Source organism: Lagopus leucura, unplaced genomic scaffold, assembly GCF_019238085.1.
Source record: "Lagopus leucura isolate 7727_CA_CO unplaced genomic scaffold, USGS_WTPT01 Super-Scaffold_100002, whole genome shotgun sequence".
In the NCBI taxonomy this organism is placed as follows: domain Eukaryota; kingdom Metazoa; phylum Chordata; class Aves; order Galliformes; family Phasianidae; genus Lagopus; species Lagopus leucura.
The window spans coordinates 72,621,670-72,648,536 of NW_024962263.1; the positions used below are offsets into that span (position 1 = coordinate 72,621,670).

The following is a 26,867-nucleotide window of genomic DNA, read 5'->3' on the forward strand; positions in this document are numbered from 1 at the left end:
ATGTCTCTCAAGACCTTAATATTAAATCCGATGAGCTTTGGATCAATCATACTTAAAAACTACACCAAGAATTCTCCTTTAGCTCTGTAAGGTCATGTAGAACTGATCTGTAAGATGCAGCTGTTTTTTCAAAACTGTAGCATGTTGTATGCTTCTGTCTGGGACTAGTTAGTTAGCTTACTGTAGGGAATGATTACATTTCAAGGAAGGGAAATTATGATGGAAGTATTTCAGTGAACATTTAGTGTTTCAATAAAACATTGCAACATTTCGGAATTTAGAGTAGGTGTTCTGACTCCTGAAATCATACACTGAAATATATTGCAGTAAACAATAAATATACAATATTCAGTGATTTTATATCTTGTCTTTTCATTATCTTTAAAATTCTCTAGTCTTGAAAGAAATTAATAGGTGCGATAGCAGAGAATAGACTCCTCCAGTGTCCCTTTATGAGAAACCTTATTCCTTATTGCTACTACAGATGAAGAATGAATACAGAATATATAAGAGTATATATTTAAGATTAGGTAGAATTTCAGTGAAAAATAATGTAGATAATGTTTTCATGTAGTAAAACAGGAATACATTTCTGAATTACTGCAGCTGCAAAGAATTATGTAATAATGCAAATAAGGAAAAATGCAATTTAAAAGTGAAATCCTAGCATCACTAGTTACCACTTCAGTAACACATCAGATTCCCAGAAGTGAGACCTATACTTTGAAATGGAGCCTTGAAAAACAGAAACTTGGCTTACATCTTAGATTTGAATTTAGATGAATGTCTGTACTGTGTGTACAAGCTTCAGTCTTGAGCTACAAACTGCAGCTGTTTGGATGAGGAAGTAAATACGTGTGTTAGATATTTAGGTAATGACCAACCCAGGTCCACAGGTAGAATTTTCTGTATGTTTTTCACAAAAGTGAATATGGGCTTTAAATTGTAATATCTAGTGGAAGATTCATGTAATAGCAAATCGAATTAAGGAAAGTAATTTCAAATTACTGTATTTAAAAACAAACATTTGGTTGATGATTAAAAATTAAAAGAAAAACAATTTTGTTTAGGTAAACAGTAACTATGGATGTTGTGTAGGAGAGTATTGTAGTATCAGGTATTGAATTTTGTGTTTATGAATCTTTCTTGATAGCTATTTCATTGTTTCTGTAGATTATGGATTAAAGACCAGAGTTTCCCATCGAATGTCCAATCCCAGTGAAGTCTAATTATAAAAGCAGATTGAAAAGTGCATTTTATATCATTTGAAAAACAAGACAGAGATATGTTCAGAATGACTGGCACTGAACAGTAATTTGAATAGAAATTAGATACCAGTTGAATCTTCTGAGTTTATTAAAAAGCCTGTGCTTAATGATATTAATTATGTTAAGGAAAAAAAAAAAAAAACAACAAAATTAAAAACGTGGGAATGAAGTGTATTGGCCTTGTGACCAGGTTTATGATCGTATTTGATGGATTATGAATTCTAATCTATTCTGATCTGTTCGGATCTGAAAACAGCTATACTGAAAGTCAGATTTCCTTGGAAGTAGCTGCAGTAGCTATATTGTAGCACAATATGGTCTTGCTCTGTCTTGTCTGAATTCAACCTCTTACATAATCTCGATTGTCATTTGTTAGCATGTTGGTTATATAATAAGCATATATGAATAAATTAAGCAGAATATACATCAGCATAATAAATGTGTAAGTTTTGCACTTTTTTCATTGAATACACTGCTTTTTACCTTGTGAAATCTCAAATTAAGTTGACTTTTCAGTAGATATCTCGTCATATTTGTGTGCACCACCAAAGATAAGCACTTGTGGTGCAGAGCAGAAAAGCCAGCAAAGTATAGGAATAGACATCATCCAGGTGCCCAAATTCCTGTTTGTAAGGTAATCTATATCAGGTTCAATTTATATACCTTTGAAAATGAAGAACTTGAGCTTCATGGAGTGTGTGGGTTTTCTTCTTCTTTATTACTTTGGTTTTGGGTTTTAATCCTGTGGTCCCAAAGAATCCAGGTCTTACTTTGAACCGTTAGCAATAAAACTTACCGACTAAAAGCCACGCTTCTGTTTGCAGCAAATAATATTCTCTATCTCACCTTTATGATGAATTTGAGGTGATAGTACTGTGATATGTATTTTACAGCTTGGTTTAGTATCTCCAGAGTTATTTAAATGATTCCCAATTCATAAGGAGAGCTTATGAGACTGAAAATGTGTAAACATTCAGTACGGTACTTAATATCAGCTTAGGTCTTTCTCTTGAGTAACACTAATTGTGGCTATAAAGTAATAAAACAACCCTAAAAATGTAGTACAACATAAAGAAATATCATTATATGACATAGGAAATATTTTATATTTAATTTGCTTTTTTTTTTTTTTTTTTAATTCGAAAGATCCCTTAGAGAATAAGTACAAAGTGGGGAAAAAAACCAACTGTTCATTTGCTGCTCCACAAGGAGTGTCCACATCATAGATTGCTAAATTCCCCATCATAGTCATAGCTAAATTAAGTACAAACACTACTGTAGGTGTGCACTGATTTTACCTTTTCATTGCTACTTATCTTTGATTTTTGTTACACCTCTTTTATTTAGTAATGAGAGGTTCTTCTTGCCCATCTTCAAACTAAAATCTTTACTCTCAAGAAGCTTGTCAGTATCAACATATTCTAAAAATAATTTTGATTTACTATGTGTTTAGTTCTAACCAGTGATGTTCTTGATGCTATAAGGTCTTTGAATATGTGCGGTCTAGACCTAAGTTCTCTATTCATAGCAGTGATTAGCAGTAATCTGCTCTTTCACTTCTTGTTTTTGTCTCTGAAGCTTAAATCAGCTGTCAAATACAAACATCTTTATGTTTATATTTGACATTTGACTATGCCCCACAGAGCATGAGATTTGAAAAGTTCTTACTTTGCAGGCTCAAGGGCTTATGAATTTTGTGATGGAATTCTGCAAAACAGTTGTGTACGTGAGGAAGAGAATACCATGAGAAGATCTGATGACAGGAAAAAAGTACACATTTTTTCGAAGACTGATCCAGAAGACCACAGTCTTTCCCACTCACTCTCTCTTGTTTTCTTTTCTAAGTCAATAAAATAAACAGATTCCTTCATCTGGTATTACCTGTGTTGGTGAAGGCACAAATATGTTGTATGTTGTACTCATCCCTGAAATTTTATATTGTTTGCCAGAGTAAACAGGAAGGACATCTGAAGACATAACTGGCAAAAGAATAACCCTTTAAGGATATTGCAAGCCTGGATATTGATGAAGAAAAAAAAAAATCCTCTTTTGAGTTTTCCTTTTTCTGAGATGTTTAGCAAACTCTCAAAATGGTACATGGTGAAAGAGAATCCAACAGCCTTGTGCTAAATAACTAGCAATTAAATGTTGGTAGTGACATGATAACAATCCTTTGCCTAATAGAATTAGTACAGTAATATCATTGGACAGTCTTATATGAAGCCACTGCAAATGCTTATAACTAAAACATATTGAACTGATGTATTTGATGGTGTTTGAATGGCAGTGATGAACAGATGAAGAGCAGGAGGGAAGAGGAACATAAGAAAGAATTAGTAGCCAGCAAACATCACCGTCTCCTTCTGACTTCAGTTCCATGGTCTGGTTTTCTTAACTGGCAAATCTTTCAATATTTTCTATTTCTTTGCCACACGCTGTGAAGATAAGACCACAGGTCCACTCCTTGATTCTCATGCACAGGAGTGACAAGATATTGTAATGCGTGGTGTTATTGCTGACTATTCTGTTTCACACTTGTATTTTTAGTAGCTTCATCTCTTTTAGAAAATGTGTACATCTTGAAAATCTAATTATTTCCAAAAGAATTTCTGTTACTGTATGGCATGACAATTGCATTACACTTTTGTGAAAAGCACAGTTACCAGCCATTTTTACTATTTCTTTCTGTATTACTAACAATTGCTGATCAGTATTATTGATATTTCTAATTCTTTGATTTTAGACTCCTCCTTTTCTTTTAAAAGCAGTCTTGAAATCAACAGTGTTTAATAATACAATTTGTTGTCTGTTTTGACTGTAATGGATAACATCTCCTTTAGTCCTGGATGCTTGTTCTACTCCAAGTGTGATGGTTCCCCTTTCCTTTTCCAGAGCTCTCTGTGGTATGACACTTGCAAATAAGTTTGCTGTCTCCTGCTTCTGTAACCAGAGTGAAGCAGAAATCACATGAAAAAAAAAATAAAAAAATTCTGTGATCTGTTCTGCTCCTTTTAGTATGAGAAAATATATAAGTACATAAAACAAAGTACTGATGAGTGTAATATTTGAGAAAGATAATTCTATATGTTAGACCATAGTATTCAAGAGAGATTACGTTCAAAGAATACTTACCTTCTGGTAAGGCAGTAATTTAAAGTGTGCCGACAAAAAGCTGTTAGTATTTAGAGGTATAAACATCTTAAAAATGCATTCATATATTAAAAGTATTTTTTGAGGAGTTTAAAGAAGTGGAATGGATTGAAACTGAAAAGGAAAACTTCATTTAATGTTATAATTGCTTCTTTTACATTAATTTTTTTTTTTTAAGGAAACTGTGTGAAAGCATTTTCTTGATCTTTACAACTAAAATGCACAAAGTGTGACAGAATAACATAATATTAGGGGATCAGTTCTATGTTTCCAGTTCAACACTGGCATGATACAACTGGCTTCCTTCAGACTGAATTTAGGGATACCAAATTCAGTTAATTTGAGCATTTTTCTTTTATGTATACAGTGTGTGACATTAAACAAAATCCCACATTGTATTTTAGTGAACTAAACTTACTGTACCTCTAAATTTTGTGCTAAAATTTCAAAGTTAAGTAGTGTTCTATATTTTCTGTTGTAAGAATATTGACTTCAGTTAGAAATGTAAGTTCAAGTTTGCCTTTCAGCAGTTATACGGAGTGCAGGAGCAAAGGTTATGAGAACCTGAATTCATAGTAATATAAGCTGCAGCATGTATGTAAACTGAGCTTTGTTTGTCTAGAAATGTGCTTGTGCATGTACAAAGAACAGATGAAGAGTATCCACAAAATTTTCCCATGCTTGAAGTAGGTCTCCGGCAGGCAATAAATGTTCTTACCATGTAAAACTAAAGGGAAGATGGAGTGAGAAGCTTGTCTAAAGTGCAGTCAAACCTTCCATGGTCCAACCACAGTCAGTGTTGATTACAGTTGTGGATCTGTTGGAACTATTAACTCAGTGCCTTGCATGCAATTAAAATCATGCCAGAACGTGCTTCTTGGTTTGATAGTTCTGGAGGAATTAAAAAATATTCTACTTTGTTTTTTCACCTTTAGCTCCCTTTGATGCCTGGGCTGAAAGTGCTAGAATACTGCAGAGTATTCTATTATATTTGGCTCTCAATAGTAGAAGAAAACATAAGAAATTTCCTGATATGATTAGAGAACTGCAGAATGGTTGAGTTTGGAAAGGACCTCAGGAGGTCATCTTGTCTAGCCCCTATGCTCATGTAGGGTCACTCTAAATCAGATAGTCTAAACAGATAGGGTGGGAGTCTTTAATAAATGCGATTGTTTACTGGAAATTTTTTTGCAAGAAAAAATTTCTAACAGTAGTGAAGCTAGTAGGACTTTTTAAGTGAGCATACTAAGACAAATCAGTGGAAAAAGATTGCTTTAGTTAAATTTGGCATGCAGAGCAAGATATTTGGAAGGTTGAAAGTGTAGGTGAAAAATATTTTCAGGCTTCCCATTCACTCTTAAGGAAGAAGTGGAGATTGGTTTGTTGAATCATCATCATCATCATTGAAGCATCCAGTGGCCTAATTTGATGGAGTTGTATTGTTCCACACATTGGTTCAGCGAAACAACAATCATGATAAGAGATGATGTGAATGAATTCTTGTTTTGATTTGATGCTCATTGCTTTGAGATTTACATATCCTCATAATAACACTTACCAGCCATCTGGTTTCTAGAGAAAAAAAAAAAAAAAACCCACAACTTTTTTTTTTCCTTACTGAAAGGGCTTGGACATAACATGCACCATTTAAAAGCTCATTGTCTGGAAATGACATAATGACTTTGTGTTTTCAAATTATTTATTAGTGATTAAGTCAGAAAACAAGCAGGTTATGCCAACTTTAGGGGAAATGCAATGTGCTTTGTTCAACCTTGCAATTCCTACAAGTAAGAAATCAAGGCAGTAAAATAAAAAAAAAAAGAACTGATCTGGGATACTAAGAAGTCAAATATGCTGTAATATGCACTTTCAGTTTACTTTAAGTGATGTGGTTTGTTGTTCTTTTTTTTTTGTAATTTTGGGGTGTATGTATGTATATGTATAAAGATACATAAAAATAAGTGGCATATAAACACCATTTTCCAATGAATTCTACTGTGTATAAGACCTGGAGTAAGATACATGTGTATTATATTTTCCTTAGTAGTGATGACGAAAGTCACATTTTTTGTGGTGGTTGTAAAATGTCAGTGCTGATGATGTACTGGTTAGTAGCCCATTATATTTTCAATTGACATAGTATAGATGCTCTAATGCTGTTTTCTTTGAAAATCAAAAATACTACATTTCATTCTTGTGGGGCATCATTGTAAACCACAGCAATTGTGATTATTGTAACTAATCATAACTGACAATCTAGTCAGCAAAATGGGATCTGAATATTCCCAGAAAACAAACTGTGCACTAATGTTCCTTTACTGTTGGGCTGTTGACTCTCTGGCTGGGGTTTCATTGTCCTGGAGGGACACTGCTCATGTTTGTTTTGTGGCTCGTGGCCGCAGTCTGCAGTCTTTCAGTTCCACCTGATTTTTCTCAGATTATTTGGTTTCTGTTAAAAATATGCACAATTCATTTTTGTTACAGTCTGATCTAAAGATTTAGCTCTAATTTGAAACCTTTCAGTTTTGTTCTTCATATTGATAAATTCCATTATGGGATTAAAATTACTGAATGAATCCCCTGTAGTTATTTCAAATTCAAAGTTCTAATAACACAAGTAACTAATTACGGAGTTCTGTTTCTCTTACATACTATTAAGTACTACTATTATATTTCTGAAATAACAAGATCCTCATATGCTAAACAAAGAGAATCAAGTTTGATGTAGCTTTTTCCCAACATTTGAACTTTCCTTTGGTATTACTTCAGAACTAGTGGTTACTTTAAGCATGGTTGGTTTTTGTTTTGTTTGTTTGTTTGTTTCCTGTTTGTTATATATATCATCTGTTGTATTTTTACGTTATTTCTTTAATTACATCATTGAGTTGTGGATCATTTTAAGTGTGCTTACTTTTTTACTGAGGTCTAACCCAATTTGGCAGAGAATTCTACATACGGGCTCTTTAGCTTTGATTGTGTACTAGAGATTGAAATTTGGGCTGTCTTTCAGGGGCTCTTTCTACAGTATTCTCTGTTTTGCTTTTACTGAAAAAGACTGGGGAAAAAGCAATAATTTGAAAATAAAACCTGCATATATATATATATATATAAAAATAAAAAATAATTTGAAAAAAAAACCCTTTATTCTGCTTTTTTGATTTAATTACATGATGACGTACAAATGATGACAGACACATTTCCATCCGAGGAAACACAGCTATAAATGAAAGACAAACAAGGAATAATCTTTGGCTACATACAAAAACAGAAAATATTACACAGAAGAAGAAAAGAGCCTTCATTTTCCATAGCAGTATAGGGTGGCTGTGCTTTATGGGAAAAATGTGAGTATTTTGTCTTAAAATTGGGGATGTAAAATTGCAGTGAGTAATGAGTATGTATTCCTCTGATCCCTTAATGTACTTGATGTGAGGTTCCTCTTTCATCGTAGCGAACATGCTGGCCATTAAATACACTGCAGCAGCATCATTAGTGGCTTCAAAGTGCTCCTACTTGCATCACATTTTTCCCTCTAGCAGGTGAGCGAGGACAGTGATTAGCAAATACCAGCACCTGTCACTCACTGCTCAGGAGATGGACGGAGAGGTACTGCAGGGAATGAGGGCCTGGATTCTCTTGCAGTTGGAGGCACAGAGTGAACTTCTGTGTCCTTCATTGCTCTGCAAAGCTTTGTGATCTAAAGATGTCTCAGGCATATGTAAGGGAAAAAATTGGCCCTATTCAGGGTATGGTGCTTTACTGTAGACTTGTAGGCTATAGAGGAAGGAAAGCTTCCTTAGTCTTTCAGGCAGTCTGTTACACGCTTGAGATCCCGATGGTCAAAGTAGACAAAGAAGCTTCTCCTGCTTTACTAATATTAAAGTTCACTATGTCTGAAGGGAAGGATTCGCTGTTGCAACCTTTGTTTTTATATGTTTTATCTACAGGGAAAATGTAGAAGAAGAGAGTTTGCTTTATTGAAGAGAAAAATTATTGAAATGAGTTACTTTTAGAAAACAATGAAGGGTATTTTTTCTTGCATTTGTTTCTTTAAAAAAGGTTCTAAATATCTAATAGAAGTTTTCCTTATGCCTTTACCTGAACAGGAAAAAAAAAAAAAAAGAAGGCTGTAATCATAGAGAAATTATCGAATTTTTAAATTTTTATAGTATGGGTACTCATAATTTTAGTGAAAGACAGAATTAAGAAGCCATCTTCTTACATAAACTGTTTTTCCACATGTTGTCTCTCTCTTTTTTAACACTGAAAATTTAAACGTTATTTTCATACATATTTATTTAACTGTAGCAATCGGCTTGAGCTGGATAATTCTTGCACTAATGTTAGCCACATATCGCTGGGCAAATTACATTTCCAGTATTTCAGAGTAGCTTGCCAGTGGTTTCAAGAATTGTTTTGTAAAAGTTAGCAGATACAGATCATACAGAAATAAACGATGGGTTTAGAAACAATTAAATACAGCATAATCCCAGGAAAAATGCTTCAGGGAGAATATTTATGTGTAAGCAAACCGGGAATAATTCCTTGTTCACTCTGTTACATTTGAGAAAACTACTGATAAACAACCATTGCAAAATTACTCCTAATGTAGGAGGTTATCTACAGCCATCACAGATCTATCTCTGAAAACTTTGTGCCCAGCCTCCTGTTTGTTTTGCAGGCTTTAGTTTATCATTCTGTTCAGGAAAAGTGGTGCACTGTGATTCTGTGCTGCTTCTGTGTTGTTGGTGAGATTTTAGCAGGGTCTTGAGTCAGGGTACTCATCCTGTCACTTCTGTTGTTTTCTTCCTCCTCTCACACAACCAGAAATACATGGAACAGCATCTGTTGTGGAGCCTTTGCTTTGATGCTGTTACGACAGTAGGTAAAGACAGCTAAGATTAAATGCCTTCTTCTTCTAAAGAAAACTTACTCTTTCTTCTTATGTGGGACAAGATACCTATAAAAACTTGATCCTCCTGATTTCTTTTGCTGTGATCTGTGGCATACATGGGCATGCAATCTTGTCAGGCCAAGATGCCAGCTTGTATTGAGCACTTACAAAGAAGAGTCCAATGTCAATCTTGAGGTAGTAAGTGCTGCTGATTTAGTTAGTAAATGAGTGATCAAAATGGGGCAGTAGGAGGAGGAATACGCTTCCAACAAATTGTGGGTGTACATTATGAAATGTGTTGTGAGTGTAACCGTCTTGTAATTGTTATAATAGTTCCCAAAATCTGGTTTGAATCAACATCTTCAGTCTCCTTCCCACAGGAAAGTTTTTTGCAATTACTTTTTCTCCAGTTTTTAGTGAATATTTCTGCTTTTTGCTCTCTAACTGTAGTATAATATTTATTAACAAATAAATAAAAATGAAGAAAGCATAGTAAATAGTCAGGACTGGTGGAAAGAAATACGTGATAAACAGCTTACACAGCTTACTGTGTTTGTAGTCATTGAGTGTGTGTGCTCTTTGATTCTCACTTTAGTGCTCAATCCTCAGTGTTGAGGCCTGGACTGTGACGTAGTGGGAAGCTTTCCTACCTGAGCTACCAGTGTGAAAACACAGTGCAGAAAAGTCATTTCAGTTTCACTGTGAGCTAAACTCTTACCAAGTAAGGATTGGCCTTGCTAAATTTGCTTCTCTGACACCTTGCCCTCACTCTGCTCACAATTCAAGGCCAGGTGCATTAACAGTATATGGTAAAAACCACTAGTTTTTTAGCTATTAAGATAGGCATTGCCAGTTTATCTTATTTACTCTTCATGGATTAAATAAAAGCAGACACGGAATTTATCTAAGTGCACAATTGTAACAAGGACTTTATTACCCGTTGTCTCAAGATTTTCTGTTAAATCTATCAGGAATCATGGAATTCATGAAAGCACTGAGGTAGGCTGTGGATCTTGCCTTAGGTGAAGGATCGCTGGAAGCAAAGGTCTGATTTCCCAAGGGCATAAAAAGTCTGCAGGAAATCCTCCACAAAGCTTATAAAAAATGTGTAAGACAAAGGCCCATCACTTGCAGAGAGATTCAGTACCTGCATATCTAGGAATTGTGAAACGTACACAGTTTTGGACGTAATTGGCTATTTTGTTTATATATTTAGAAAGAAAAATAGTGGCTAAACCAGAATCAGTGACTGCACAAAGGGTAATTAATGATGCAAAAGGCCATCCTCTTCTCTGTTCTCAATATTTCAGTTACTGAATTTTTCTGAGAGTGAAACCAAATAAATTATTTACATTACTCTTCCAAATTATGTGAACACATAATTATTACTAAAAGCAAAACAATAAAAAGAAAAACCAAGAACACCAAACTTCCCAAGATATAATTTCAGTTAGATTTTTTTGTTTTTGTTTTTTTTCAGAAGACAGAACATTGTTACTAATTCTTGAAGACCCAAATAGCCTTCCATTTCATCCTTTACTGAAACATACTTTGCAGGTTTTCTTTCAGTATAGTTACATGCGGTCAGTACCCGTGTTGCTACCAGCTTTGAGGTCACACTGCCCATGTGAAGCTGCTATTATATATTTTACTGGCCATTACTCCGTGCAGTTGAAGTTCTAGAATGAAACTGCAACTATTAAATCTTCTATACTGTCGCTGTCTGCATTTAGTTTTGAATAAACAGATATTTCATATGGCATTTAGAGACATACCTGGAAAAATCCCTACCTTGACTGTTCTATAGTAAGGCAACACTATGATGCCTGCAAGTGGGAAGGTTTGAAGAGGGGAAGGTACTGCAAGTGTCTTTCATAACACTTGTGTTGCAAAGTAATTTCTGTTCCTTGGCAAACATGGCACTCCTCAGTTGGTAAATTAGTGTGATCATATGGTTAGCTCTGCCTGTATTACATTTTGTGTAACAACAGTACTGTGCACCACTTAGTGTTTCTTCATATTCCCTCTCTGCCTATTTTGATGTAAATTGATAAACCTACAGGGTTCGTCTCCAGGATGAGTATCTCTTTCCTGGCTCCTATGAGCCAAGCAAAGCTTGCAAAAAAATCCCTGAGCAGAAAAAAACAAACAACTCTAGACAGTAAATGCCCCTGTGTTTCGATATGAGCCCAAGCTTAGAAACTCAAGTCTGTCATTTAATTGCAAGAATCTTATAGTGTATTTTCCATGTACAAGGGTTTTTTTTTTTTCTATGCAGTTGAAATTCTGGCGTTCATAGTGCACATACATACAGCTTTTTGAAATGATGTCTCTGTAAACACGTTTTGTATGGTCGCTATTTCAGCCTTTCCCTTTTATTGATTAGAAATGTTCTGGTCTAACTCTAAAAAGCAAACTGAGTATAGGCACTTGTCAGTTTTGTTGTGGACTCTTGGATAATGCTAAGAGAAAAAAAAGATGAGCGTAAATGAAAGTGAAGTTCCAAATTACTGGAACATTTAAAGGTCTTTGAAAAGTTTATACACAAGCACAGTTAATGCTGTCATGCACTGAAGTGCCAAAAGACCAAACAGTGAAGAATATTAATCTACTTTTATAAAATCAAAGGGTTCATGTTTTTTGCTGTAAAGAAATAATTTGAATAAAATTTGACCCTTTCTACAATAGTCTGTGGGTCAAATTGAACCTACTATTAAAATTCTCTAATATCTTTCTTGTATTAGCATTTCAAAACTCAATTTAAATATTCACAGAGCTCTTTTTTTAATAAACTTAACAAAATTCAGGTAATTTCCTTCAACTTTCTTGATTGAAGGAAGGCAGTAGGTGCAGATATAAAAAAGATGTACAGCTACGAGCGAAACCTGAAATCAATTATATATAAGAAATAACATAACACATGGAAAGAAATTAATCAAAAGGAAAAATTTCTACTATATGATTTTCTTGGTCTGCTACCTGCAGGCAAGGAACGTAAATGAAAAAAAAAAAAAAAACCAGCATTCTTCTTATAGATAAGGGGAAAATTAATAAAAATGTTTCCTTCTCGCCAGATCCCCTGATGCAACTTATGTTAAAAGTGAGTGGCTGCAGGAAGAACTTGTGCATTTAAAAAAAAAACCTCTATTTTTTTTTCTTCTTTTTACCACAGAAATATACTTTATTCTTGCTGTTAAGCTCAATTACATCAGGTCGATGTGGATTTATACTGTCCAGAGAGCAGCACTTTTCCATTCCTTTTTCTATTAAATCCATCGTTAAATCATGCTCATAAAGTTTCTACCAGTGTGAAGGTGAGAAATGGTTCATTCTGCTAGGATGCCACAATTAAAATGTAATGAACAGTTCACAAATTGATGCAATCTTCCAATCTGGGAAAAACTTTTGAAGTTCAGCCAATTTACATAACAGACTGGAGAGGTTCATCATGCACAGGTAGTGGTGCCTCTCTTGAGGATGGCTCAAAAAATGTGACATGAATTACCAACATAACTTAGTTAAGTTAAATAGAGAACTCAGTAAAGAGAGAAGCATTTATGTAAAGGTGGGAGTGGTTTGACAAGTTATTTGCTTTCTTAAGAAGTATATTTGCATTTTTTTTCTAAACTGATCTGCCAGTTTGTTCTTCAGTCACCTACTGCCAACAGCATGCTTGTATTTTAAACTATTCCTGCAGCAGTCAGTTTGTCAAGTTGAGGTATTGCCATGTAACATTGAACAGAAGTGTGTTTAGACACCTCTCTTGGCCCTTCCAATTTTCCTGAAATTGCATAAGGAAAATATTTTCAGTTCTCACAGGAAAGAAGGGAGAGGTAGTAATTTGTACAATGAAAATGGGGAATGCTGTCAACTGAAAGCCACGAGTGGACAGTCGTGGAATCATGTAGCAGGGGCAGGGAAGGGGCAACTAGTTCAGCAGGAAAACTTTTATTATAATTTTATTGCCTTTTATTACCTTACCCGGAGAATTGTTGTTTGCATCCATTTCTACAATTCATCTCTGTACCTACCACTGGAGTTTCTCCTTCTGAAATTCTCAGTGACTGAATGTATCTGACAATCCTACTGAGAGTGTGTTATGGTTCCATCACCACATATTCCTCTCCCTTGTTTTATTGGCCCATGTCTTCACTGTGGATCTGAAATATTTGAGCCTGTACACTGAAAGAATCCTGTCGAATGCAAGAGAAAGGCAGCTTCCCAGAGCAGAGCTTGGGAGGACATTTTGGTTAGTGGCTTATAAAAATTTCTTCCTCGAAATAAGCTGTTAGATTGTTTCTGTTGCTTTAGGGGTTGTTCGGGTTACTGATAAACTTGTCTCTAGGATGTTCTGGAAGTACAGTAGTGGAAAACAACTCTATTGAGTTAATTAAAGCCTGAGAATGAAGCTAAGAAGCCCTGTATGGAAATCTGAACTTCTGTGAAATGTCAGTCTTGCTGCCATATTTTAAATGGAATAAATGGAAGCCTCTTTATTCTCAGTGTTCCTGACTGATGTTTTTTTAAATGGTCCTTACTTGTCTTCAGCATACAAATCAATATGAAGTGTTTTGCCTTATCGTTTTCTTATGTCGCTGTTTGTATTTGGAAGAAAATGTTCTTGCAGAAAGAGGAAACAAATGGATTGATTTTTCTGCAGCTTTGCCCTCTGTTTGTAGTCATAGAGCACTGCATACCTGGGTGTTACAGTAAGCTAAGAATAATCTGTGTGTGGCAGCATGTTTTTCAACGAAATACTGGATGGATTGCACAGAACATGCAAAATGCATGATGTCGATCCAGTGAATTTCAAGCCTCTCTGATTTATCAGAGTTGTTATTATTTAATGCTACTACTACTAATTACCCTCATTAACCTCTCCCCAGCCACTCACTGTCAAGTATTGTAGGCTTTCTGAAGCATTCTTAATTTGTTAAGAGCACTGATTTGTGTTGCTGCTCTGGGAGCACAGGAGAATTCTAGTAGGTGGGAAGGAAACTAACCACTTAACATTTTTATGAGATAATTATTCCAATGAAATTTTCCCACAGTAGGGTACAAGCGTTTTAAGCACAACGTACTGAATAGGAAAGCATGTGCTTAATTTGAACATGCATTTAAGTGGTTTCATTTACGGAGAATTCTGATGTATTCAACTATGAGAAATGGTTACAGAACTTCCCTAGTTTAGTGCTATTGAATTTCAATTATTTTGTTAGGGTTAGAGCGCAGTAAAACTGAAGTTCTGCACTGCTGTGTGAGAACTAACATCCTCAGCTGGTCGGAAGCTCAAATTTGTCTTCAGAGGAATTATTAGTGTAGCAAAATGTTCTTTTGTTAGGTGAATGTAAACTCTTTTTTGGTGCTCCGTTCTCATATTTTTCCGTGTTATTAAAATGCTTACAGTGCTGTTTTTTGTATTGTTTTGTTTTTGTTAAATGTGGCTCATCCACATTTGTGTTGAGGTAGCATCTGTTTTCTGTTGTGTTAAGATTGCCACATAGCTAGCTATCTTTCTGCATTCATAAATACATGTTTACATCTGTATGATTATTTAAGAAAGATTTTTGTAGGTGTTTAATACATCAACAGTCCGAAAAAAATATGTGCTTGAGCATCAGCAAATCTGCTACAAATTAGGGAGCTGCCGTTCAGATTTCCCCACACTGCGCTGCCAAGTGGCCTCAATCAGAAGTAATTTTCTCCATGAAGGCACATGCAGTTCACTCGTCAGCCTCTCTGCAGTAGATATTGTTATTTGTATCAAATTATATGTGATTTCTTCAAGCAGACTACTGTGCTCACTAAGCCATACGTATTTCTACCACACTCCTACACTGCTCCTCTAATTGTACAGTTTTCTGCTGCCTCTTGTTAGTCGGTTTTATTTGGGGGAAAAAAAAAAATAGTGTCACAGAAATAAATATTAATAAAATAGTGTAAATACCAAGGGAAGAAATGAATGACTAAACCCCCCAGGATCTCCAGTGTTGTGTACAATACATGTGTTTGCTTGTTTCATAAAGGGACAGTTTTCTCAGGATTTCTTAAGACATGCAGAATGAAGTAGAGGAAACTTCATTTGCCTTCAGAAGCCCTATCTAGGATTAGAAATGAAGCTTTTTATATGGTGCCTTTGGAAATTCTTAACTGTTTATCATGTTTGTAGCTAATCTGAAGCATTTCAGATTCACCTCTCCTTACATAACATATAACTGCTAGCTGGAGAAGAATCATCAAAATGAGAATCGAAGGAAAGCATTTTGATGATCTCTCTGCAATTAACTGTTCCCCTAAACTCTTACATCATCCCAGTTTGAAATTGTACTGTTTTATCTTAGAGCTGTTGACTGTCAGATCATTGTGACACTCAGATGTATTTCAGTGGCAGGAATTATTTGGATTTGCATTGCTCTGTCGTCATGGCAGTGTTTTGTTGTAGTGTCAGACTTAATCAGCATTTTTCAGCAGAACAGGGATGATACCTTTAACATGTTCCATCTTAAATTAAAGCAGATATAGTACATGTGTGCCATAGGTGCTTAATAATGTGGTCAGTATAAGTAATGGATATAAAAGTATTAAATTAAATCAACAACCAAAAAAAAAAAAAATACGGAAGGTAAAGTACTGCACTAAAGTTACTGATCAAACTGTATTTGGGAGGTAGTAGACCAACACTATAACAATTGGACAGAAACCAACAGTATCAGAGGAAATAGCTGAAAAAGAAGCTGGTCTTTTTAAAAGCTTTTTTATTTTCCTACAAAACTCTGTATTTTTAAATATTTTATGTCAGTCAAGAAGTTGAGCAGGCACTGCATAGATTGTCCTCTAGAGAAAAGTGTTAGTAACTTTGAAAACTCACTTTTACGTTTTTGAACCAGAGAAGAAGTTGATGCTTTGGCTGATCTGATGTACAGACAGCAGGCAGATCCTGATTGAAACACATGGCCAAATAAGGTAGACATAAACATGCAAACTTTGTGTTTGCATTAGTCAGAAATATGTAGCACCAGTAAATTTTTACTGTGAGATTCTGACTATTAATTTTTATTCAAATTTAGTGTAGGTTTATGTGCAAATAATTAGTTGGAATAGTCAAGAATGGAAAGTTTAATCTGTTTATATTGACTAGCAGTTGGCTTTTGATTTTACTGTTCTCTTTAACCCACTTTTGTGTTTAAGTGATAATGGTAACTGCAGAAATCAGGCATAAATATTGCAGTTTACATGAAACTAACAACCAAGAAGTACTTAATTGTGCTATTATCCTTGTGGTCTGATCTTAGTCATGTAGAATAATGGCTTTTCCTTCAGTTAGTTCTACAGAAGTCATCAGTTTATGGGTCTGAGCATGAATTTGGAAGCTTACAAGATAGAAGGCAGCTCAGCAGGAGTAAGACGGAGTGTGTGAGTTAGACAAGGCAGCAGCAGCATGAACCCTAGAAAAATATTTCTGCACTGATTGCAGCGAGTCTTGCTGCTTTTCATTATGCAGCATCTGATGTCAGCTGCTGAGCAGCTCTTACGAAAAGCTCTGTCTGATTGCTGCCTATACAGTACTGGGTAGACATCACTGTGCACATGGGCTGCCATATGCAGAGTAAAACCTGGTATAGGTGGATGCACTCATCTGATCTCATTGAGATGTGACAAAATTTACATTTGTGCTTGCAAATGCTAAGAGATTTAACATTAGAAAGTGTTAAATACCTATTCAAACCTAGGATTTATTTATGAGAGCATTTGCCAAGAATTTCTTTAGTCTGAGATTGGTTTAAAAAACCAAACTAAGCAAGTTTTTGAAGCTTTGAGTGGGATTGTCCTTTGTTCCCCTTCTGCTTTCTTAGAAACAATGTCAGTGAAAATTCTAAGATGTGTGTTTCCATGGCCGATGAAAATGAAAGCACACCCACTGGACTTCTGTCAGACCCTTGGTCAGTGGCAGTTCTCAATTGTTAGCTTGCTGACTATGTCTGAGTGACCTGAGCAAACAAACTAGTTTAACATCTGGGAACACACTGGAATGCCTTACACACGTGCCAACTGGATTGCTTGCACGTACTTAGCCAGACTTTTAGAAGGCACTAATTGGAAAAAGTCAAATGACAAAGAACCAGTCTTTCACGGGGAGGTCAACTTTAACTGAAGTGTGAAAGTCATGCTTTATAAACACAAAAATAAAGCTTATATCTTTTTCCCATTTTTATGTGAACAATTTTTGAAGGAATATACCTGGCAGAAATTGCCATTTCCCTAAAAGGGTTTATTTGTTTGTTTCACTGTGTTTCTCATTTCTAGTTTACTGATATAGATGCTACTAGAAGTACACACTGATAAATGGCTCAATATTGTCACATATTAATAAAGTCACGAGATCTGGGAGGTATTTTTGATAGCTATTTGAGAAACCCTTATGCTTTCATTTCTGAAATGGAACTGGACACATGTGAGGTGCCCATACTGCCCATATTAAATGCGGTGCATTGCTCATGGATCTTCCAGCACGTGCTCCCGCTTTGTTCTCAGTTCTGTACACTGCAATAGCCACTCTTCATTCCATGTGCATATTCAAGTGCCAGACTTTTTCCCAACATGGCTAGAAAGAGCAATTAACAGTAATGGATACTTTGACTGAGAATCTTTATTTCTTCAGCCATAATAATAGCCCCTTATTCTAGGAGATATATTGTTGAATGATGGCTTGCATTGGTGAGTATGAGTCCACATAAGTGGGTTCATTTGGTCAGATTCTCAGCTGGCATAAATAGTCATATTTCTGTGGAAGGTAGTAAGCTATATTAATGAATGGAATGCCAGCTGGGAATCTCAATCAATTTCAATAAAAGGTAACCATCATATTCGTCTGAAGCAAGAATTGGATAACATAGTCTAAAGTGAATTTTGCTGTTCTAATAAATGTAGGTAGTCTCTGGTTACTAATTAATTACATAAAATTAGAGTGTAGTCAATATTTGATTTCTTTTAAAAATTTATCCCTCCTTTTTCATCGAGTGCAACAGAATCATTTATGTATTGTATCTCAGCATGATAGATTATATAGGAATAGTGTATTTAATACTGGAAAACTATCATATAAATACAAATTACATTTTTTTTCATTAGCCAGCTAGCTTTCATTTCAAGGAAGAAATACGCAGTCAATTATAAATGAGGCTGTGCTTTCATTGGAGAGGGAAATAAGTAATTTTTTTTCAAGCCTCAACCATGTATAATGAAATCCCTCTTTTGAAATCCGGTCTTAAGATGGATTTTGAAACATACTGACATTTAATAAAATCTTAGTTAAATTAAAATATGTTCAATTATTTCAAATCTCTACTTAAATCTGTGGGTAAATTCTACACCTTCACGTGAGATGAATTTAGGAAATAGTTACTATTAACCAATGACTGTTAACTGCGTATAAGAAGGGAGAAATTTTAATTTTCGAATACATTCTGGCTGGCAACCAAGGTGTTATGTGTTACAGGCCTGTCAGACACAGCTCTTCAGGAGGCTCTGCAGGAATGGGCCGTCTCGGTAACTAGCAGAGTCTGAGACCTCAGGCTGCTGTGTCGCATTCAGGCTCACGCTCTGCTCCTGGGGCTGCTGTGTGCCAGTGTTGCCCTTCAGTGTAGAGCAGCACACTGGGTATTTCTGTAAAGTGAAATGCAGTGTTTGTCCGAGTCCTGCCCAGTGACTGCTAGTCTATTATGGAGTGTTGCAAATGAATGTACACAGGGAATATGAAACTCTTTAAACTCCGTCAGGTGCTTCTTGAAGGAAAACAGCCAAAGCTGAAGTTGATACTGTCAGTACCTTTGTATAAATTTGCTATCATCAGTTCTGCTAACTCTGGAAGTGAAGCTTGTGAAGGAAGCCTATTAAGTACTGTAATTCAGCATCAGAAAACAATGACTTACAAACAACAAGAGAAGGCTCTTCACTGCTTACATGGTTTTACAAATGCAGCTTTGATTTCCATTGTTAAAACTGTCTGCTGTTAATACTGCAGCCTGATGAATAATGAAAAAAGACACGTGCGAGCATTATTAATACATATTGTTAATAAGACTTCGCATATTCTGATTTGAAGTCCTCGCTTCGGAAAACAGTCACTTCCAATTTCAATTCCCATTAACTATTATTTGGTCAATTCTTGTAAATGCTGAACCCAGCAAATGGAATGAAGAACTAGATAAAGACCACCAGTTATAAGTTTGCTAAGGTTTTATTTCACGTTGTCCTTTTAGATGGTTTTGCCACAGTGTTCCTGATTCTTTTTAAAGGGCCCCTCGAGGATGCCATTGAGGATGAAGAAGAAGAGTGCCTGTCTGAGGAAAATGATACTGTCTCAAAAGAAGACTTTCCATTGGAGGAAAGCTTTTCTACAGAGTTTGAGCCTGAAAATCTGAGCTGTGAAGAAGTGGAATACTTTTGTAATAAAGGTAATCATTGTGGCCCACCTCTTGAGGGAATTCTGGCAGAACTGTGTCCAATTTGTCAAAAAGATTTTTTTGGTTTAAAATGTATGAAAAGACAGGAAAATAGTGACTTGTGGAGTTTAGCCTGCTGAGGGGTAAATATTTAAATGTGATGGAAGATTTACTTTGCAGGGAGGTGAATCGTCTCGCTTTTAATGTTTTCCTCCAAGAATGTTATTTTCTATGTATTTAACTGTAGAGAACAGGCCTCAGAAGTCACTTATTATCAGATATGAAGCTAGCAATGCAGCATGTCTGTTCGTTGCTCCTTTGCCTAGGAAACATTGCTAGAAAAACAGATTGTGCCTGTAGATTCTAGGATTAAAATAGAGCTTATTATAGAACTTATTATGCATGGTGGAAAAGTAGTGATTTGTGAAAGGATAACTTTTAAAGTTGCAGATGCCTTTTTGATGCATTAGTTACTTGCAAATTATTGAAGATACTTGTATTTTAACATAAGCCACACCGGCTTATACTTACCCAACGTTCAGTCTGCAAAGCTGTGCTGTTTCCAACTCAGCTGACAGAAAAAGCACACTGCCATATACTCTTACAGAGAACATTGATTCAAACTTCTTCCTGCCAGATTTCCACTTGATTGCTTTGTTGTTTGTCTTCTGCAGGTAAGGATGCCTATCAAATAGCTGGAATTGTTGTGGTCATGTTCTTCTTAGTCACCCTCAGGCAGTTGGATATCAATGGTTTCTCTGTATTTCCATTCTTTCCCAGATATTGACATGTATTTTCTCACAATAGCTTAATATGCTCCCATGTTTGGTTGTTTTTTTTTTGTTTGTTTGTTTTTTTAACATATTATTTTTGGCTGTTGTGGACAAAATAAAACTAATCTATTTGAAGAGTCATATTTGACTAGTAGATATTAGTCCTTCCTACAGTCTTTATAGTCTTTGATCAGCAGAGAAGATGTCATCATGTATTTTCTACATGTCCTCTAATGTAGTAGACAAACTTCTGAAAAGATCTTGTACTTTTTGCGCTAGTGGCTCCTGATACTCAGTATCAGATAATCAGATATTCAGAGATGCTAAGAATTAAAGGAGTTGAGTCCGCAGTTTACTGTAGCTGCTACAAAGCTTACTCTAAAACATGGGTGACCAGAATATAAATAGAATTTATAAATAGAATGTATATGCTTTACAAACAGGGGAAGTTAAATGGTGTAATAACAGATACCGTTTTGCTTAGCTGAATAAGACAACTATTCCTGTTACTGGCATTACCAGTTTAAATAACTATTTGCATAATCGTTATACCAACATCTCTTGAATTCCATATATTAGAAGTGGAAGACGGAGCGCTGCTCTCAGTTCATAACAATTTGATTCAGTTATTTCTCTGTGCTGCTTGCTGTATTTTCAGAGACTGCTAATGGAATTACTCTCGATTTAGGGTGAAATTCAGAAAATGCATTCTTTCTTTCTTCATAGCAATCATTATTGCAAATTTGTGTTGAATTTCAAGTAATCTTTACAAGTATTCTTCAAATATTCTTTCCTTCAATGAAGCTTTCAAGGAAAATGCTGAATCCATGGCACTGTATTGAACAAGATCAGGAACAGAGTGGGAATACACTTAAACCTGAATCTTAATTATCATATATTTTATTAAGGACATCTGTTGATTCTTCAGGCTGAATACCTTTTGATTGCCCAGCAGTTCTTTTTTCAAGTGTGTTGTAGTTATAAAAGAATCTTAAACCTATCCACTGCAACTGCTGCGGAAGAAAAGTTGAAAAGGAAATTTCTGAGGATGAAGGGGCACATAAAACCCCTAATCTACTTCCAGCTGAGGCAGCGTGACAGAAATTCCCACTTTGAAGTAAGTTGAAAATATCCCTGGAAAAGGATGGAATGGGAGATGAGAAATGTATTGTTTTTAATAATTTGTCGGCTTCTGGTGAACTGCTTCTGCAGTGTCGCATCTGAATTACTGTTATTACGTGGCCATGTACATTTTTTTGAGGATAAAATGCAAGTAGACAGAACTGATCTGGAAAGAAAATAAATTTACGTTGTGTCCTTTCTTTGTTTCTTTTGTGGCTGTATCAAACGGTAAATTTTAAGCATGAGACTAATTCTCATGATTCTTGTGTTGATCTAGGAATCATTTATAAGCTTTCTTTTAATGCTTCAGTATTGAAATTAAAAGCTGAAGTAAGAAATCAACTTTTCCAAAAATTAATTTTTCTTTAACTTCATCAGTGGTTTCTTCCTTCTGAAAACATTTCTTCTTTAACATTATGAGTAGCAACTTGAAAATGATAGTATGTATCTAATAGGTTAGAGAGTGGAGAGCAAACAAATGTGTTTTAATTTCTTTTTTGAGGGCTGACTTCCTAATGTGTATTTCATTCTTTGATGGTATCAGCATCCTATAAAACAGATATCTTCAAAGGAGGGAAAATAAATGTAGGTCTGTCTCCTCATGCTTCCTCTGCAGAAAATAAAGGGATGTGCTTGGGAATCCTTTGTGCTATCTCTGCATTCTCCTCTTGCTAGTATGGACCAATAAAGATTTTAGAAAGCAGGGAGAATTTGTTCAGTGTTCATCAGTCCTGGCTCCCTGTTTCCGTCCCCTGTTATTTCTTCATAGAGGACAGATGAACTGAGGATGATTCCTGCAGGTATCTGGAGATGTGGGCAACAAATGGCACCACTGCTGAGGAGGAGGTACCTGCAAGGCTCACCCATGGGATGTTTTTCATGCTTCCCCAGCTGTCTAGATGCAAGCATTGTCTGAGAACAAAGGCTTTTAACTAGAAAAACAGTACTGAAAGTAAAAATGTACCGAACTACCCATTCAGGTGAATGAAAGTAGATGTACAAGTTCACAACGTGATATCTTTGGCTTTCTGACCGAAGAGATTTTCTTGTTAAACTTTGCCTGATTTTATTATAAGCAGAGAGCAGTCTCTTATTGACTAAATTGCAAACAACTAACCTTTATAAAGCCATACTTGTCATTCCCACCTTATTAATTTGGGTTTGTGAAATTGAATCAGCAGAATAGTTGCCAGAATTAGAAAGCAAAGGCAAAAGCCTCTGCAAAGTGTGAAGCAAATTGACTGAGCTACAAGTCATTTTACGACTTCTCTGTTTTCAAAGTTACGACTTCTGACTACTGTTTTTCTCTTTTTCCTTTTTTTAATTACTGGCTTTTACAGTAAGGAATCTGGAATATTCCACTGCCATCACCACTTTAGCAACCCCACAAAAAACCAGTTTGATTTGCTACATGTGAATAATTGTTCCTATATTTCTACACATACACTTACATGTGAAGAAGTGTACAGTATTTAAGTATATAAATACTAAAAGCAGAAATGAACACTAGCAACCTACTGTTTATCAGGCATAACTTTAAGCTTGAAGCAGTGAATTTTCATCCTTCTGGATGAAGTTTCACGTCGAAGAGTGAATATTTTAGAAGATGACACTATTTAAAATGGGATTTAGAATCTGATTTGTTTGCTATTTTGACGGACTAGGAGAAAGAATATTTTTGAAAGACATGATAAAGTAGTCATGAGTAGTCATAGCGGAGTTAGATCAGAAAGCTCCAGTGTTCTTACTCTTTGGAGTAGAAACTAAAAATGTAGTGGGACTTAGCACTGCTGAAGATGAATTGCATTTTGTCAGTGTGGGGTCTTTGAAAATTGCTGTTTATGCAATGCCTACCCTTCAGATAAAGAGGGTATCTGATGATGCTGCCCGCACAAAGTCTGTATCATCCTGGAATCTCTGTTCCTGAAGATTTCTTCCTCTGCAGTGCCCAATAATCAGTATCTAGAGTCAGAATCTGTATCAGATTAAGGTCAGTTCAGATTAAAATCAGATCTAGAAAATGCATTAAATTAGGCACAGGGTGTGTACTATACTTAGGCAAAGATACTCTAGATAAGGAAAGAGCAGCCTGTCTCCTGTGCAGAAGTGATAGACGGGATAATAGGCTCTTATAGCTAGGAATGGGAGAATGAGGTGATACTAACAAAGAGAAGAGAAGTGAACTGGGTTCATGATAGGACTTACTAAAACAGGAGGAGAGATACAAGAAGGGAGTACAAACAGTAGAGCAGTACAAAAGGCAAGAAGTTAGAGATCATGAGACAAAAAGCATAGTACTAAATCGAGTTCCTATGGACTGCGAAATAGTTTATCAGTGGCTTTTTACTCTAAGATTGCTGTCATCCTAACTAGGTACCCTCAGGTCAAATAAAAAATGTTTGCATCTGTTACGTTGTAAGTTTGTCATACTCATATTACTCATATAGGTGTGACGCCTCTTCCTCTTTGTAAGCAGCAAAAACAATAGGAGCCCTGCCCACTTCTTAAGGGTGAGAACTGGATAAACAACAATTCCTTCTGACAAATTACAATTTCTTAGCAGAAGTGTTCAGTGAGGGATTAACTTTCAAGGGAAAAGTTGTCTTGAGCAGAGAGAGAGATCACTTGAGATTAGTAGATGGTTAAGTAGCTGCGTTCAGAGAAGGAATTTGGCAAGAGAAGAGAATGGAGGAAGGACTGTAACAGAGTCAAAATGTGGGGCTGCCTTTGGGAGAAAGAATCAAATGGCAGAATATACATATATACATAGGTTGCTCTGAAAGTAATGCCACCTATTTATTTCCAGTGGATTGAAAGAGGACAATAATACTGTGTGATAGAGCAAATTCTCAGTGACAAAATGTTATTTTTCAACATAGTCACCACCATTAACTGTGCATTTTTGCTGGCCATGAAAAAGAGGCTGCATGCTGTGCTCATAAAAATCTGTGCCAGCAGAGGTGATGAGGATGGATTGTTTCATGATGCAGTGCTTGAAGGTTCTGTAGCACAAACTGCTGCTTGTGCCCATAGCTAATTAGAGAGTTGATGTGTGAGTGTGTATCCTGCTACATTACTTGTCTTTATTTGTGAAAGAAGGTGGTGAGGGGAATCCAGTGCCCCCTGAAACTCTCACAGACAGATTTTGGTGAGAACTCGGGGAATGTATAGGACTCTGAGTGCTGACTATGGACCTTCTGCTTTAATCTCGTATTCTGTTTGGGATGGAGGGGATGAGCTCAGACCCAAGTTTTCTGCGCATGCACAGTATTTTGTCACTAGGCTGCCAGGCCAATTTAGGACTGGATGTTTTTACATTAAACCATGTGACCTGATTGTGCAGTCAGACTTGAGATTCAGGGAACAGCTGCAGTGTGATCACCATATAAGAAAAAGCATGTACAAAGTTCTTCTGTACATTAATCTTTCTGTTCATACTTTGTGTGCACAAGCTATCATGCTAGCGTCTATAGCACTAGCCAAACTCTTAACATTCTAAAAATGGTTTCTGCCTGCCCCTGTTTCCTTTGGATTTTGTTCGTATGCTTGTGTGCATCTGTGTAAATACTTCTTGTCATATCAGTCATGTAATGGCCTGCAATATACTTCCTATTTTCTGGATCAGAAAGTAGATTCATAACCTTTTTTTTTCCATTTCCTTTTCTTTTTCTTTCTTTCTTTCTTTTTTTTTTTTTTTTTTCCAGAAACCTTTTTAATCAATAAATTTTTTTTTTCCTTTTCAGTAATGGATTTCATGACAAATTTCTACCTCTTTTCCTATATCAAGTGGAAGTAGGATCAGCATAAGGCAGCTATACTATAATCACTTTGAGCTCAATAAGGAGATCTTTACAGGCAACTTTGTTCTTATTTCTTAACGGGATTAAGAAGCTCAGCTCTTTAAATTCTTGCATATAACACTGACATTTCCAGGGTGTGTTTGGACCAGGGAGTTCAAAGAAAAGGAATAGAAAAGCCAATATGACATTGTTTTTTACCTTGCTGGAGGAGCTGTTTGTGCAAATCGCCTATAAGCTTATTGACCTGAATCTTTGACTCCTTGTTTTCTCTGGATTTGGCTGGAGTGTAGACACTGATAGAGCACTGATACAGGTGATTGCACAGCCTTCGGCTTTGCTTGGCACCAGAAACCCCCCCCTCGCTCCCCCAGCCCATGTCTGACATTATCTTTTCCTATACTTCTTTTCTCCTGGAGCTCATATTCCTTTATTTTTTATTTATTTATATTAATTCATTATATTTTTATAATTTAGACTGGCCAAGGCAATGAAAAGCATATAGATTATTTTTGGTAAGCAGAGATGAGAGAAGTATGTGTGATGGTGTATTTTCATCTCCTAGGTTAACGAGAATCAGTGCTACACCTCACAGTGCTCACTCCTTCCAAAAACACACATTACTTCTGACTGACTTGTGTGTGCTTGTGAACCTGTGTTTGCATTCTCATGTTCTTCAGAGTGAGGGTTCCTGTATGTTTATCTGTATCTCATTCCACTGAAACGCCACACGTATTTTTTGCTTTTTTTTGGTCTTGTGCATCTTCTGTACTTTTTGGCAGATGCCGAATATGAAAGAAAGGGATGGGGGGGCTCTCTGATAATAACCTTTGAGATGCTAAATTGTAATTAGATTGGATTTTTACAGGATGAAAGGAATTCTTTCTCTTCTGAACATCAAGATTTGCCTTGTGCTCTGCTTCTCGTGCTGTCTCATTTTTTTTTCTGGTGGCTTGAGCTCAGCTTGAGCTATCTCTTCTATTTTTGGAAGAGAAGTAAGATACCCCAAAAGTTTGGAGTTATTTTTTTCACCATTCACTTAAAAGCATGGCAAGGTGTTCAGAGTAGCATCTGCAAGATTGCCTGTCGTATACTCTTTTCTGTTTACTGCTAACCACGCGTAAACCTCTAGGGGTGTTTTTCAACCCAGTTGAAAATCCATATCAGAAATCCAGAAATCCATATCAGTATTAACATCAACTTTATTAGGATAAAAATTTGGCCCAAGTTAGACAAACAAATTCTTCTTTTAACTGAGGAAAAAAATGATTGGTCATCAAGCAGAAAAATGCATCTGGAAAAGAAACTAGCAAGCTATATCTCAAGAAGTAAATAGATAGAACCAAACAGAAAACGTTATTTTAACAGTACAGAATTATGAAGTGAAACACTTAAACAGCTTACTCAACTTTAAGCAGTTT

General features: G+C 35.9%; 1 protein-coding gene across 2 annotated transcripts in view; it reads left to right on the top strand.

Annotated features, from left to right (window-relative positions):
- ZFPM2 (zinc finger protein, FOG family member 2) overlaps positions 1 to 26,867 on the top strand; it is a 305,640-nt gene that overhangs the window by 39,122 nt on the left and 239,651 nt on the right. The window contains exon 2 of one of the 2 annotated variants that reach the window (XM_042868639.1): positions 19,608 to 19,766. The exons of the other annotated variant lie outside the window; for it this stretch is intronic. Within the exon in view, the coding sequence (XP_042724573.1) occupies positions 19,608 to 19,766 (159 nt within the window). The remainder of the gene's footprint in view (positions 1 to 19,607; positions 19,767 to 26,867) is intronic. 2 annotated transcript variants of the gene reach the window in all.